At 41.1% G+C, this 15,687-nt stretch overlaps 1 protein-coding gene across 1 annotated transcript in view; it reads right to left on the bottom strand.

Annotated features, from left to right (window-relative positions):
- LOC138419547 (zinc finger protein 45-like) overlaps positions 1-10,086 on the bottom strand; it is a 65,155-nt gene extending 55,069 nt beyond the window's left edge. The window contains 3 exon segments of the mRNA XM_069552421.1: positions 5,570-5,696; positions 7,720-7,807; positions 9,818-10,086. Of these exon segments, the coding sequence (XP_069408522.1) occupies positions 5,570-5,696; positions 7,720-7,728 (136 nt within the window). The 5' untranslated portion in view covers positions 7,729-7,807; positions 9,818-10,086.
- Between the last annotated feature and the right edge of the window lie 5,601 nt (positions 10,087-15,687).

Below are 15,687 nucleotides of genomic sequence, written 5' to 3'. Positions count from 1 at the left end.
CTGAATTCTGCAGATATTTGAAATGCTGATGTATTTTATTACATAATATCAAAGAAAACCATAAGTTAAACATATATCTACCTCATCAGAAAAATATTTACTGGGAAGCTGTAAACTCAAAATAATGGATATAAGCTTCACACAATTCTAATATTTATTTGAAAGTTTAAATTTTATCATTGGCAATAAATACTCTCAGTTGTTCTTAAAGTGACATGCTCATTTAGAAGAAAATGTTTTCCAACTACTCAAGGCTTCAACCATAGTCTGCCTGTCAGTCATTCTTTCAAGGAAAAAAAAAAGGGGGTGTTCCATGAAAAAAGCAGCTAGTTTAACTCATAATTCAAACATTGACACAGGCAATTTCCTGCAAGGTAACCACTTCACTTCAGTATACAGCAGAAGAGCTTAATGAAGATTTTCTGTCTCATCACACAGAATATTTTCAAAACGCATCCTCAAGGATCAGGATTTAATAAAATGAGGCCCAGAGCAGGATCTGAAGGTCAGCCAGCATGAGGACGGTCACAATGTAAAAGGGTTGTCTCATGTCAGGAGTCAGAATGCAAGCAAGGTAAGGACAAGTGTTCATGTGCCGAGTGACCTGGTTGTCAGCCCAAGGGGGTAAGAAAGGCAATCACACGATCAAGGTGGTGGTGGCAGTGGTAACAGAAGACTGGTTAGTCACAGAGAGTTTGATCAAATAAATGCAGTCATCCCTTGGTAGTATCTCGGGGGATTGGTTCCAGAATTCACCTCAGGTACCCAAGGATGCAAAGTCCCATAGTTGGCCTTCCTTTTCCATGGATGTAGAAGCTGTGGAAACGGAGAGTCTACTGTATATTTCTTGAAAAAAATCTGCATATATGTGGACCTGCGTGGTTCAAACCCATGTTGTTCAAGGGTCAACTATAAATACATTAAGAATAATGGAACCCAGGTTTTTCATTGTCAGAAAAGGGAGTTAGAAATGGAAGGTGAATAAGCTGAAATAAAACCTGTAGTGTTGAAAAGGAACTGGAGACATCTGTGTGAACTCATGAGACAGATGTAAGTGTGTGTACATATATGCATGCATGCATATAAACATATTCTCTCCCTACTCTGTTCACTGAGAGGGCCTAGGGACAGCCATTCCCCAGCAGCAATGAGCAAATCTAGCACTCAGATTCTGGCTTCTAAATACCATACTCAACTAAAAGGAACCAGCGCACCTTGAAGAAAAGGCTGACTTTAGGGCTGGAACATGGAGTTATGTCAGAAAATAAGGAGGTGCTCTAAGTGTGGTGGAGACATGCCAAAGGACACAGAAGCTACTATTTAGAGGGTTCCCATGGATCACATCTGGGACCAGCTCATATATTTTGAGCTTCAAAATAAATAATGGGAAGAACAAATTACAATCTGCTGACTAGAAATCCAACATATGAATAAACTGAAAGTTTGAAGAGGAATACAACATTTAATAGCCTCAAAGTTCCTCCTCATAAAAGCCTCATTAAAGGGATTAATTTCCAAAATATACAAACAGCTCATACAACTCAATATCAATAAAGACAAACAACCCAATCAAAAAATGGGCACAAGATCTAAATAAACATTTCTCCAAAGAACACATACTGTTAGCCAACAAGCACATAAAAAAATGCTCTACATCACTAATTACTACAGAAATGCACAACAAAACTGCACTGAGGCACCCCTTCATACCAGTCAGAATGGCCATCATAAAAGTCTCTAAGTAACAAATGCTGGAGACAGTGTGGAGAAAAGGGAACCCTCATATACTGTTGGTGGGAATGTAAAATGTACAGTCACTATGGAGAACAAAAATAGAGGTTCCTTAAAAAAATAGAAATAGAGCAATTATTATTATTCAGTAATCCCACTCCTAGGCATATATATTGAAAAGACAAAAAACTCTAATTCAAAAAGATACATGTACCCCATGTTCATAGCAGCATTATTTATAATAGCCAAGACATGGAAACAACCCAAACGCCCATCAACAGACAACTGGTTTAAGAGAATATGATATATATACACACAATGGAATATTACTCAGCCATAAAAGGAATGAAATATTGCCATTTGTAGCAACATGGATGGCTCTAGAGAATATCATACTAAGTGAAGTAAGTCAAACAGAGGAAGACAAATATTATATGACATCACTTATATGTGGAATCTAAGAAATAATACAAATGAATCTATATACCAAACAGAAACAGACTCAGAGACATAGAAAAGAAACTTATGGTTACCAAAGGGGAAAGTCAGGGGAGGAAGAAATTAAGGGTATGGGATTAACAAAACTACTATACACAGAATAGAAAAACAATAAGCATTTACTGTATAGCACAGGGAACTATAGTCAGTATCTTGTAATAACCTATAATGGAATACAATCTGAAATATATATATATTCACATATGTATGTATAACTGAATCACTTTGCTATATACTTGAAACATAATATTGTAAATTTTTATTCAAGAAATAAGGAATGTAAGTCAAGAACAGATGAATGAATTCAGACTGAAACTAAACAATCCAAATTCCTAAGAAAACTACAACTGTATATTATCAAACCTGTGCTTATCTCCGGGACCAGCACACTCTCCTTTACTAACTCTACCCTTCTTAGAGTTCTTCCAATAAAGTTCCTTACCACCTTCAGGGCCTTTGCCCTTCAGTTCATTGCGACTAAAATGTTCCTCCCCCAGGTATTCATATAACCTGATCCTAGACTTCACATTTCTATTCAAAAATGCTTTCCCTGACCCCCTTATCTGAAGTAGCTGTATCAGTTTAGTTCAGTTCAGTTGCTCAGTCATGTCCAACTCTTTCCAACCCCATGAACTGCAGCACACCAGGCCTCCCTGTCCATCACCAACTCCCAGAGTTCACTCACACTCACGTCCATCAAGTCGGTGGTGCCATCCAGCCATCTCATCCTCTGTCGTCCCCTTCTCCTCCAGCCCCCAATCCCTCCCAGCATCAGAGTCGTTTCCAATGAGTCAGCTCTTCACATGAGGTGGCCAAAGTACTAGAGTTTCAGCTTTAGCGTCATTCCTTCCAAAGAAGACCCAGGACTGATCTCCTTTAGAATGGACTGGTTGAATCTCCTTGCAGTCCAAGGGACTCTCAAGAGTCTTCTCCAACATCTCCCATCATTTTCTGTTCTCTTATGCTGCCTGCCTCTCATGAATAACATGTTTCATTACATGATACTACTTATCTATTTATTTACTTATTTATGTTTCTCCCCAATGACACAAAGTACACAAGAATGAGTAAGTTTTATCAATCTTGTTCCTGATGGTATTAGTAGTGCCCAGTATGCAGCCTGGCTAGGAGTAGGAACTCCAAATACATGGTGAACTGATGAACGAGTATGTATATTCATTCACATACACAAATGCAAAACAGCTGGAAAACAGCTATATCCAACATGTAAGTAAAATGGTTCCAATGGGAACAAAAAAGAATTCCTCACTGAAATGGGAGGGGAATAAAAGAAGAGAAACAAGGAGTCTCCGAAATGAGATCAAGACGAAGTTCCTCTGGTAGCTCAAACTGAGATCTCTATCTCTATCTGAAGGCCAGGTGTCAGGCCTTCACTCCACAGGCCTTGGTCCTTCATAACGAACTTCCAAACACCATCCCAGCTATTTCCTTTCTCCTCCTGTGTGACCTGTGAGGGTGTTCCCTGGGCTGATGGCTCCCTCCTGCCTTTGCCTTCCTGGGATCTAATTTCTTGCACCTCCTCATATCCCCAACAATTATCCAGGGCTCTTCTCCTTGCTCCAATAATGCTGCTATGTATGGCTTAGAAATGGAGTGTCTGGTTGCAGGAAAAGAAATCTCAAATGGTGCAGAGATTTGTTTTTTGTTTTTTTTAAATTATAAGTGCAAAACATTTGGTTAAATTTGCAATAAAGGTAAAAATAATATTGACAGACTCCAGAGAAGAGAGAAACAGTGGAAATGAAGAACATGAGATCATATAAAGTAGAAAAATGACCTTGTTTTAGGCTCATTCAGGTTCTGCCTCTTTTGAGCAAACAGAACACATAATGGTGGTTTTAAAACACAGATTCTAGAGCCAGACTTCTTAGGTGCAACTGTTGCTACTGTGCCCCCACCAGCTGTGTGACCTTGGGAGGTCATTTAAACTGTGTATGTGTCTCAGTAATCTCCTCTATAAACAGGGTTAAAAATAGTACCTACCTCACGGGGATGTTATAAAAGTTAAAAACATTCATGTATTTGCTCTGCTTAGTACAGGGCCTGGTTTTTAGTAAGTATAATGTTAACTATTAATGTTATTATTATTACTGTTGTTATTTTGCTAAGGTGAAAACAAGTTTTGTGAGACATTTCTAGGCTTTCACTCAGTGTAGGATTTAACTTTGTAAAGTGCGAAGTTCAGGTTGTAATTTTCAATTTCAAATATGTTGGAAGTAAAAGAACATGCTCACTTAGTATGTAATGAATTTCTGCTCATTCAGTCCACCACTCTATTAAAGTAGAGAGGTTCTTCTGAAAGCCACAGTGTATCAGGATTTTGTTTTTAGCTGCACTTCCCATATGTGGGTCAGAATATAACAAATGGGAGCAACTTTTTAAGGGGAATAAAAATCACCAGGGACCATAAGTAAATACAGATGCTGGAGGAGGACCTGACAAGCTGCAATTTCTAACAAACCCTGGAAGCAGCTTATCATAGGTGTTGGTGTAACACTTAAAAATAAAAAAGTTAAAACCCCACGTAAACCAAATCATGGCTTCTAATCACTGAGAGAACAATCCACATTATTCCCCGAAACCAACACCACAGCCTGTCACCTGGGCTCTTCCTGTCTCCCTCACTCACTTCTGGGTACTCTCTCTTTCAGTAACTCTGTTCTGGCTTTTCTATGGTCCCTCACATAAAAGAACCACATAGGCAATGGCACCCCACTCCAGTGCTCTTGCCTGGAAAATCCCATGGACGGAGGAGCCTGGTAGGCTGCAGTCCATGGGGTCGTTAAGAGTCGGACATGACTGAGCGACTTCACTTTCACTTTTCACTCTCATGCACTGGGAAGGAAACGGCAACCCACTCCAGTGTTCTTGCCTGGAGAATCCCAGGGATGGGGGAGCCTGGTGGGCTGCCATCTATGCGGTCGCACAGAGTTGGACACGACTGAAATGACTTAGCATAGCATAGCATGACTAGCAAGGACAGAGATCACCTGTAGAAATGCTGACGTTAAACACAGTCTGAAATGTGGTTTCTCTGACAGTAGTTATGAAATAAACATATGCCCCATACTACAAATCCAGCTCCTTGGTCATTGAAGAGAGGCCACTGCAGAAAAGGCCAGAGGGTTGAAGCTCCTGAGGGATGGGATGATCAAGGTGCTCAATGAACCCATTTCTAAGCCAATGAATACCAAAGCATTATTTTGAGAACATGAAGGAGAAATTCACCTGATTTCTTCAAAAACAGCCCTGTAATTTCCAGTGGAGAAAGCTGATGTTGCAGATAGAAAAGTAAATTATTTCAGGCAGATGAGCTTACCCAGTGAGACCAAGTTGCTGTAGTTCTCCAACATCACATCCACATACAAGTCCCTCTGAGCAGGGTTCAGGAATTCCCACTCCTCCTGAGAGAAGTCAATGGCCACATCCCCGAATGTCACCAAGCCCTAAAACCAAAAACCCACTCATTACTTGTGAAATTAAAGAAAGTGAAAAAATATTTCCAAGAGGAAAAAAGAGAGGAGTATGAAGGATAACCTATAAGAAGAGAAAAATATAGCAACCAAGTCAGCTGAAAGCCTGTGAAACAGATGGGTAGGAAAAAGTAAGGAAATTAGTTTGATTAAAGCAGAGTGTCTACATGTTCAAGAAGAAACCTGTTATCGCAGAACTTCCTGTATACTGTGAGATAACTCAGCTGTCCAGATCTGTCTGATATGCATAAAATAATCCCAGTTTCTCTTCTATTAAATAAAAAGTGTGTTGGGGGAAGGGACAGGGATGTTTCTGGGTGTGTATACATACATACAATCTGCTAGGTGCCCACTTCATAAATTCTTTATATATAGGAATTGCTACACCATCTCATCCCTTTAAAACTTTAAAAAAATATGGAAAAAAAACCCCACTTTTCCCAAATGTATTATAAAATCTCTTATTTTAGAAAAATGATTTCCATTAAATTAAGGATTATCATTAAACCTCAAGTGAATCATTTTGTTAGATTATATCATAGGCATTTTCCTTTCTATAACTTATATTAATGTTTACTGACGTATAGTTGATTTATAATATTGTGCTAGTTTCAGGTATATAGCACAGGGATTTCAGATTCTTTTCCCTTATAGATAATTATAAAATATTGAGTATAGTTCCCTGTGGTTAGCATTCTTTTCTTATTGTGATGAATTGGATACATAAAACATTTTTATTAGATGCAATTCAGTTCATCATATGAACGTACAAGATTAATAACTATTATACATTCAGAGTGAACAAAAATTTTAAAGATTTTCTTAATTCCAGGAGTCTGTTATCATCCAGTATTTAAGAATCCAGATCCTCTTCTTATGTGGTACCATCAACTATCCATCGCTTAACACATTGCTTGTTCTCGAGTTGGCAGATACGGATAGAAGATCAGACATGACACAGATGTCACAACCTGGTCAATAACAAAATGGACTTTGACACTGGTGTTTATTGATAAGGGAATCCCTGGAAAGAACCACTCACTCCCCACTCTAATCCTGAAAGTTTACAAAACATGTGATCTCATACAAACTGAAGCTGAAACTAAGAAATCCTATATTCTAAGTTATCTTTCAGGAAAACTCAGGTTTATGTAGAAGTTCCAAGTTTTCCTGTGTGACCCAAAGGAACCCTCATCACTAACTCATCACACCACAGACTTGTCATGGGAATGAGAAACCCTAATTAGGGAAACGGGGCAGCCCTGGCTGAACAAAGATTGAAGTAATAACAAAAGGCAAGACCTAAGACAGCCTGATATGGATCAGTGCCAGTTAAATACCAAAGCTCTACCAGAGAATACACAATTGAAACTCTTCCCATGGGTGACCATTCAGCTGGCTAAGGGCAGAGCACCCTGACCTGCTTCTTTGATGGCTACATATTAGCCTGAAAAAGGAAAACTATTGAGGGAACTTTATCCTTTTCTTTTTCTAGATAGAACATGAATTAATCGGCATCTTGGCTTGCAAAAGGAAAACTGTTGCTTTCCAAAGGTCTGAAGTCTTCATTCTCCCCTCTTTCCTCCTCTTTATATGAATCCTCTTCGTGCCTTTGAAAGATGATGAACTCAACCTACTGTTGGTTTTCCTAGTATATAAATAAAAGCGAACTGATTGTTCAGTATATTCCTTTGTGTTATTCTTGGACAGATGCTCAAATATTTCCCTCAGAGGACTCCATCCCTTCACTACTCTTGATGGAAGACTGAGCCACAGGAGACATTGAGTCAAGTGGTTGATAAATACGATGGTGCTGACTGGAAATGGCACAGAGGGCAGACGCTGGACTATTTGGCATCACCCTTTACCGGAACAGGACGAACTGAGAAGGAGGTTCAAGGAAGGGGTTCTGTTAAGTAGAAAGCTTTAGGGTAATTCAGGAAAAGATCCACATGACCTAAACATCACACCATGTCAAGGAGAAAGACCAACTTACGTCAGTCATGGTTCTACAATCCCAGGAACTAATTAGTGCTCCATAGGGTTCCTCTATTGGTGAAACACAGAGTCCAGAAAAGCCAGAGCTGCAGAAGGAAAAAGAAGCTTTAGTCTAGGTGTGCTGAAGTGAGCCTGTCCTGACTTAAACAACTGAATAAAAAGACATCAAAATAGTAAGAATGATTAACTCTACGGGATATAATTTTTAACTTTCTTCTCTATACATTTCCTGGATTGGTGAATGTTTTCCAACAAACCTGTGTTAACTCTGTCATCAGAAAAATAAAAGTGAAAGTTGCTCAGTCGTGTCCAATTCTTTGGGACCCCATGGACTGTAGTCCGCCAGGCTCCTCTGTCCGTGGAATTCTCCAGGCACGAATACTGGAGTGGGTAGCTGTTCCATTCTCCAGGGGATCTTCCCAACCCAGGGATCAAACCTAGGTCTCCCACATTGCAGGCAGATTCTTTTCCACCTGAGCCACCAGGGAAGCCCAAGAATACTGGAGTGAGTAGCCTATCCCTTCTCCAGGAAGTTTCCTGACCCAGGAGTCAAACTGGGGTCTCCTGAATTGCAGATGAATTCTTTACCAGCTGAGCTACCAGGGAAGCCCAAGCAGAAAAATAAAGATATTTGCAAATGTAAAAAATTGAGTGATAGGGAATTCAGTCATGAAGAAAACTGAACCAACAGGCCCAACGCTGAAAATCAGTGGGTCTGAAACAAATGACATCTACCAGCTCCTCAACATCTTATAGCTGTAGCTTACTATAGTGAGACACTTCCACTGTCAAGATTCTCCTCTGAACGAACACAAATCATTTTTTTCCTTCGAAGTGAGAGCAAGGAAATCTACACACATAAACACAATATTTCCTACAGAGTAGATACTTAACAAATGTGGCGACACCATTCTCATTCTTCACTGAATAGTCCATTTAAAACATTTGGATATAATCCTTGAAAAATGTCTTCCAATGCATCTGAGGATTTGAACAATTTGCCATATGAACAGATGGCTACTGACTGAGGAGAAGGACAATAGGGGGTCTCTGGGGAGAGGGCTACATCAGCGTGGTGGGTCATTCACCAGAAGGCCCAGGACAGACACTACTAATGGAGATATTTAAGGTCAAGGAAAACTAAAATTCTCATGATTTAAAAACAAAGGTGGGACTTCCCTAGCAGTCCAGTGGTTAGGACTTCGCCTTCCAATCCAGCGAGTGTGAGCTCGATGCCTCCGCCAAAAAACCAAAACATGTAACAGGAGCAACGTTGAAACAAATTCAATAAAGACTTAAAAAAGAGACGCAGAGAAAGAGAAGAAACAAAGGGAACTATGAATTTAAAAAAGAAAGACAAATTCACCTGAACATGCAGCAACAAAAAATATGCAAGAATTATTTCCTACTTCTCAGGGTCATCTCAGAAACCCAGCAGCACCGGGGGTGGGGGAGGACGTGGGGATGAGGGGGGTCGGTAGGGGCGGCGGGAAGGGATGAGAAGAAATCGTGAGACACCAGCATTCCTTGGAACACAGATAGACCTACCTAAAAACAAACAAAACACTTTCGGGGTCACATCTGCCGTAGTCCACACACAAACAAACTGAATTAAAGGGGAAGCTGCAACTCAGCTGAGAGCAATTCTTGGGGACAGAGGTCTGGTTGCAGTGGTGCTGACACATGAAGCTGGCCCCGCAAAGAGGAATCCTACACATCTTCCCAGGAGACTGTGATGAGGACGCTTCCAGATGTAAAACTGTAGAATCCTCATCTCAAGACTCGATCTGTGTCTTCTTGCCGGAAACACACATTCTAGGGCTTAATACACGGCTACTTTTCTTGTGGTCCCTTAACTCCGGCAGCGACTAAGAGAATCTAGAGGGAACCTAGAGCGTCCCGCCAAAGCAATCCACACGTACTAACAAGACCGCGCACCTCACTTTGTCACACAGCCCCAATCTCGCACACCGTTAGGGAGACACACTCTGGCCCTGTCACGCCGTCTGTCACACACCATTTTTCTGACTCTCGCTCACACACCAGGCTTGAGGCTCCGGACAACACACAACCTGTCAGCCGCCGGGCCTTCTCACCTCGAGCGCCTCCCTCCCTCACTGCCATTTCTGACAGGGCGCTGGAGAAGTCCGCAGAGCCGTCCCACCGTCCCTGGGGGCTGACCACTTGCTCCAACGCGACCAACTCACCGCGCAGAGACCAAAAATCTCGAAGACACCGGACAGGGACCCAGAGACTGGGGTTAGTTTAGGCCCAGAGGTTCATGGGAAATAAGAGCCAGAAAATCCTTAGAGGCTCCAGCGGAGCACTTCGAAGAGCTCTCCGTCAACTCGCCCCGCCCGGAGAGGATTTGTGCCGAAAGACGTCTGGGAAATGTAGTCCGGAGCCAGCGAATCCCCCGGAAGGTGGGAATTTGGACCTTCATCCCAGCATGCAACTTGGCTCCGCCTGTCACAGGCGCCTTTTCTAAAGCCAATCTGAATTTCTGATCTTTGCTGGAGAGAGAAGTTCTGAGTATTGGCCGAACCTAGTGGCTTCGTTGTCTTTGGCGTGGCTGAGGGAGAGTTAGGAAGTTGTCAGCGAACGTCGAGGAAGGCATTCTGAAGTCCAGGGCAGGTGGAGATGGGGGTTATGATAGCTTACTTTGAACGATGTCAGATTTGTGATCTCCGAAAAAGATTTAGTTTCAAGACTAGGGACCACCCTTGATCACTCAAGAGCTTTTGTGTAGCAGAGTTTTATTAAAGTATGAAAAGGGACAGAGAAAGCTTCTGACATAGACATCAGACAGGGGATGGAGAGTGCCCCCCTCGCTAGTCTTAGCAAGGGAGCTATATACTTTTTAAATTGGTTACTACAATAAATCAAAAGAATGTCTCAAGGTTGTAATGGTCTTACTAGGCCCACTCCCACACTTTACATTTTAAGATGACAGGATTAGTTCATTTCAGTTCAGTCGCTCAGTCGTGTCTGACTTATTGCAACCCTATGGACTGCAGCACACCAGGCCTCCCTGTTCATCACCGACTCCCGGAGTTTACTCAAACTCATGTCCATTGGGTTGATGATGCCACCCAACCATCTCATCCTCTGCGGTCCCCTTCTCCTCTTGCTTTCAATCTTTCCCAGCGTCAGGGTCTTTTCAAATGAGTCAGTTCTTTGCATCAGGTGGCAAAAGTGTTGGAGTTTCAGCTTCAACATCAGTCCTTCCAATGAATATTCAGGACTGATTTCCTTTAGGATAGACTGGTTGGATCTCCTTGCAGTCCAAGGGACTCTCAAAAGTCTTCTCCAACACCACAGTTCAAAAGCATCAATTCTTTGGCGCTCAGCTTTCTTTATAGTCCAATTCTCACATCCATACATGACTACTGGAAAAACTATAGCCTTGACTAGACCTTTGTTGGCAGAGTAATGTTTCTGCTTTTTAATATGCTGTCTATGTTGGTCATAACTTTGCTTCCAAGCAGCAAGCATCTTTTAATTTCATGGCTGAGTCACCATCTGCAGTGATTTTGGAGCCCCCCAAAATAAAGTCTGTCACTGTTTCCACTGTTTCCGCATCTATGTGCCATGAAGTGATGGGACCAGATGCCATGATCTTCGTTTTCTGAATGTGGAGCTTTAAGCCAACCTTTTCACTCTCCTCTTTCACTTTCATCAAGAGGCTTTTTAGTTCCTCTTCGTTTTCTGCCATAAGGGTGTTGTCATCTGCATATCTGAGGCTACTGATATTTCTCCTGGCAATCTTGAGTCCAGCCTGTGCGTCATCTGCCCAGCATTTTTCATGAGGTACTCTTCATATAAGTTAAACAAGCAGGGTGACAATATACAGCCTTGACACACTCCTTTCCCAACGTGGAACCAGTTTGTTGTTCCATATCCAGTTCTAACTGTTGCTTCCTGACCTGCATACAGATTTCTCAAGAGGCAGGTCAAGTGGTCTGGTATTCCCATCTGTTTCAGAATTTTCCACAGTTTGTTGTGACCCACACAGTCAAAGGCTTTGGCATAGTCAATAAAACAGAAATAGATGTTTTCCCGGAACTCTCTTGCTTTTTCGATGATCCAATGGATGTTTGCAATTTGATCTCTGGTTCCTCTGCCTTTTCTAAAACCAGCTGGAACATCTGAAAATTCATGGTTCACGTACTGTTGAAGCCTGGCTTGGAGAATTTTGAGCATTATTTTGCTAGCATGTGAGATGAGTGCACTAGTGTGGTAGTTCGAGCATTCTTTGGCATTGCCTTTCTTTGGGATTGGAATGAAAACTGACCTTTTCCAGTCCTGTGGCCACTGCTGAGTTTTCCAAATTTGCTGGCATATTGAGTACAGCACTTTCACAGCATCATCTTTCAGGATTTGAAATAGCTCAACTGGAATTCCATCACCTCCACTAGCCTTCCTAAGGCTCAGTTGACTTCACATTCCAAGATGTCTGGCTCTAGGTGAGTGATCACACCATCGTGATTATCTGAGTCATGAAGCTCTTTTTCGTATAGTTCTTCGTGTATTCTTGCCACTTCTTCTTAATATCTTCTGCTTCTGTTAGGTCCCTACCATTTCTGTCCTTTGTTATGCCCATCTTTGCATAATATGTTCCTTTGGCATCTCTAATTTTCTTGAAGAGATCTCTAGTCTTCCCATTCTATTGTGTTCCTCTATTTCTTTGCGTTGATCACTGAGGAAGGCTTTCTTATCTCTTCTTGCTATTCTTTGGAACTCTGCATTCAAATGGGTATATCTTTCCTTTTCTCCTTTGCCTTTCACTTCTCTTCTTTTCACAGCTATTTGTAAGGCCTCCCCAGACAAACATTTTGCCTGTTTGCATTTCTTTTTCTTGGGGATGGTCTTGATCTCTGCCTCCTGTACAATGTCACAAACCTCCATTCATAGTTCTCCAAGCACTCTATCAGATTGAATCCCTTGAATCTATTTGTCACTTCCACTGTATAATCATAAGGGATTTGATTTAGGTCATACCTGAATGGTCTAGTGGTTTCCCCTACTTTCTTCAATTTAAGTCTGAATTTGGCAATAAGGAGTTCATGATCTGAGCCACAGTCAGCTCCCAGTCTTGTTTTTGCTGACTGTATAGGGCTTCTCCATCTTTGGCTGCAAAGAATATAATCAGTCTGATCTCGGTATTGAGCATCTGGTGATGTCCATGTGTAGAGTCTTCTCTTGTGTTGTTGGAAGAGGGTGTTTGCTATGACCAGTGTGTTCTCTTGGCAAAACTCTATTAGCCTTTGCCCTGCTTCCTTCTGTACTTCAAGACCAAATTTGCCTGTTACTCCAGGTGTTTCTCGACTTTCTACTTTTGCATTCCAGTCCCCTATAATGAAAAGGACATCTTTTGGGGATGTTAGTTCTAGAAGATCTTGTAGGTCTTCATAGAACCGTTCAACTTCAGCTTCTTCAGCATTACTGGTCAGAGCATAGACTTGGATTACTGATATTGAATGGTTTGCCTTGGAAATGAACAGAGATATAATATATATTTTAAGATGACAGAATTAGTCAGAAGGTTCTCAAGAAGGAAAAATATGTCCACAAGCAGAATACATTGTTGTTATATTATCATTCCTACAGAGTTTAAGGGAAAACATATCCTTGAGCAAGATGAGTTGTTTTCTTGTGCAATCATCGGCTCTGGGCTTAAAGAACAAAATGTTTGTCCTTTTCTCCTCCTTGAGAACTCCAGACCCCTCTCTCCTCCTCTGAGACCCTGAACTTCTTGTCAACCTACCTAGGAATGATTCTCTCAGTTAGGGGGCTTAGGCCTCAGTGAGCTGAGGCATCTGGGGTAAAAGTCATGGAAATGACCCTGAGCTGGGCGACGACGAGCTTCCCTGGGTATGAGAGACTGGAGCAGGGTCTGGCAGTTGAAAAGATGAGTGTGTATCGCCTTAGGTGAGCTTGTGGATGCAATTCGACATCTGGAACACTGTGTAGAGTTGTTTATATTGATGGGATAGTTTCTGCAAATGTGAATCTCTGTTTCCTGGGCTTCCCTGGTGGCTCAGCTGGTAAAGAATCTCCCTGCAATGCGGGAGACCTGGGTTCGATCCCTGGGTTGGGAAGATCCCCTGGAGAAGGAAATGGCTACCCACTCCAGTGTTCTTGCCTGGAGAATTCCATGGACTGTATAGTCCATGGGGTCGCAAAGAGTTGTATATGACTGAGCAACTTTCACTTTCAAAGCAGTTTGTATTAGAGATTATATGCCATTGTTGGGAAACAACAATAAATGGTCATGAATGGATATTGTGACCATGGGGACCTGTGAGAAGGACAGAGACTTGAGGTCTGTGTCTTTGTGTATTTCTATTAATGTCAGTAAAACTGAACATGACAGTATTTGTGAGATGTTTTTTCTGACAGGTTTTTCTTTTGTGTGAGTACCATGGTGATTGTGAAAATGGGACACTGTCCAGCTGGAATTGAAAAACAGTACAATGTTATCTAACTTGGCATGTTAGTTTTTTAGTTTGATTATCTACCAACCACTATATGTGCCTGGGAATCGTGACTGTGTGTTTTGATAGTGAATGACGTGACTGAACAGGACAATAATCCAGTTTCATTACCTCAAAAATAGAATAGTGTCATATCATCTTGTTGGAGAATCAAATTTAATATGCAGAAAAAGACTTGAAATTTATCTACCAAAAGATTTGGATATTTTATAATGAATCAAAGATGTTTTATGGGAAAGAATGCAAATCAGCATAACCTTGAAAAATAAAAAAGAAATCAAAGTAATGGAATGGCTGAGGTAGGCTTCCACTCTTCTATGATGTTAAGGGAACTTGAGCAAATGACTTTGAAAACCCTGGACTAAAGAAATAAATTCCCACTGGTAGGGGCAGGTAGATTAGAGCAGAGCCCAGAATTAGGGAATCAGATGTCCTATCTTATGGGTCAGATAAGGGATGGAATCTGAGACGATGTAATTAGTCAGTCAGAAAATTACTTGTTTTATTTCCAAAAATGATTATTGCATTTAAAAATATTCTAAATATACAAAATCAAGTTTTTATTTCTTAGGCAGGACCTGTGCCAGTTGCAATGCTGAACCAAAATATCTATAGTTTCTTCTGTCAGACTTTTTTCTCTTATCTGAAATGGTAGATAAAAATAGATGAACAGTTAATGGGCATAGTATTAGGGGAGAAGATAAAACTCCTCTCCTATTGTAATTTCAGAATAAAATTCTAAGCATTCCTGAAAAAAAAAAAAAAAGGATTTTCTTTTCTGACCTTTTTTTGTTGGTTGGTTTGTTTCTCTTCCAAAAGTCTCTCTTTTGCTTCACCCTAATTGGTTTCCTGGGTGTTCACTGGAAGGACTGATGCTAAAGCTGAAACTCCAATACTTTGGCCACCTCATGCAAAGAGTTGACTCATTGGAAAAGGAGTCTGATGCTGGGAGGGATTGGGGGCAGGAGGAGAAGGGGACAACAGAGGATGAGATGGCTGGATGGTATCACTGACTCAATGGACATGAGTTTGAGTAAACTCCGGGAATTGGTGATGGACAGGGAGGCCTGGTGTGCTGCAATTCATGGAGTCGCAGAGTCAGACACGACTGAGCGACTGAACTGAACTGAACTGAACTGAACTGAATTGGTTTCATCAAAATTTTCATTGTCATCAAAATTTTCACTGTCATCAAAATCAACAACATTGATTTCACTACATTGCTTTCACTGTTTTCATTTCACTGCAATAACAAATCCAGAAATGAAACATGCCCATCAGAAGAGGAATGGATAATTAGGTGTGGAGTACATATACAGTAGGACAGTGCACAGCAGTGAAAATTACTGAATTTAACAAATATGATGAGCAAAGCATTATATACATACAGTATAATTTCATTCATAAAACTTTAAAAAGAGGCAAAACAAGCAATATTTTGTGCACAAGTGGTACATAATAAAAAACAA

This window comes from Ovis canadensis, chromosome 14 (genome assembly GCF_042477335.2).
Source record: "Ovis canadensis isolate MfBH-ARS-UI-01 breed Bighorn chromosome 14, ARS-UI_OviCan_v2, whole genome shotgun sequence".
NCBI lineage: Eukaryota > Metazoa > Chordata > Mammalia > Artiodactyla > Bovidae > Ovis > Ovis canadensis.
This window is presented reverse-complemented; position numbering and strand designations above follow the sequence as displayed.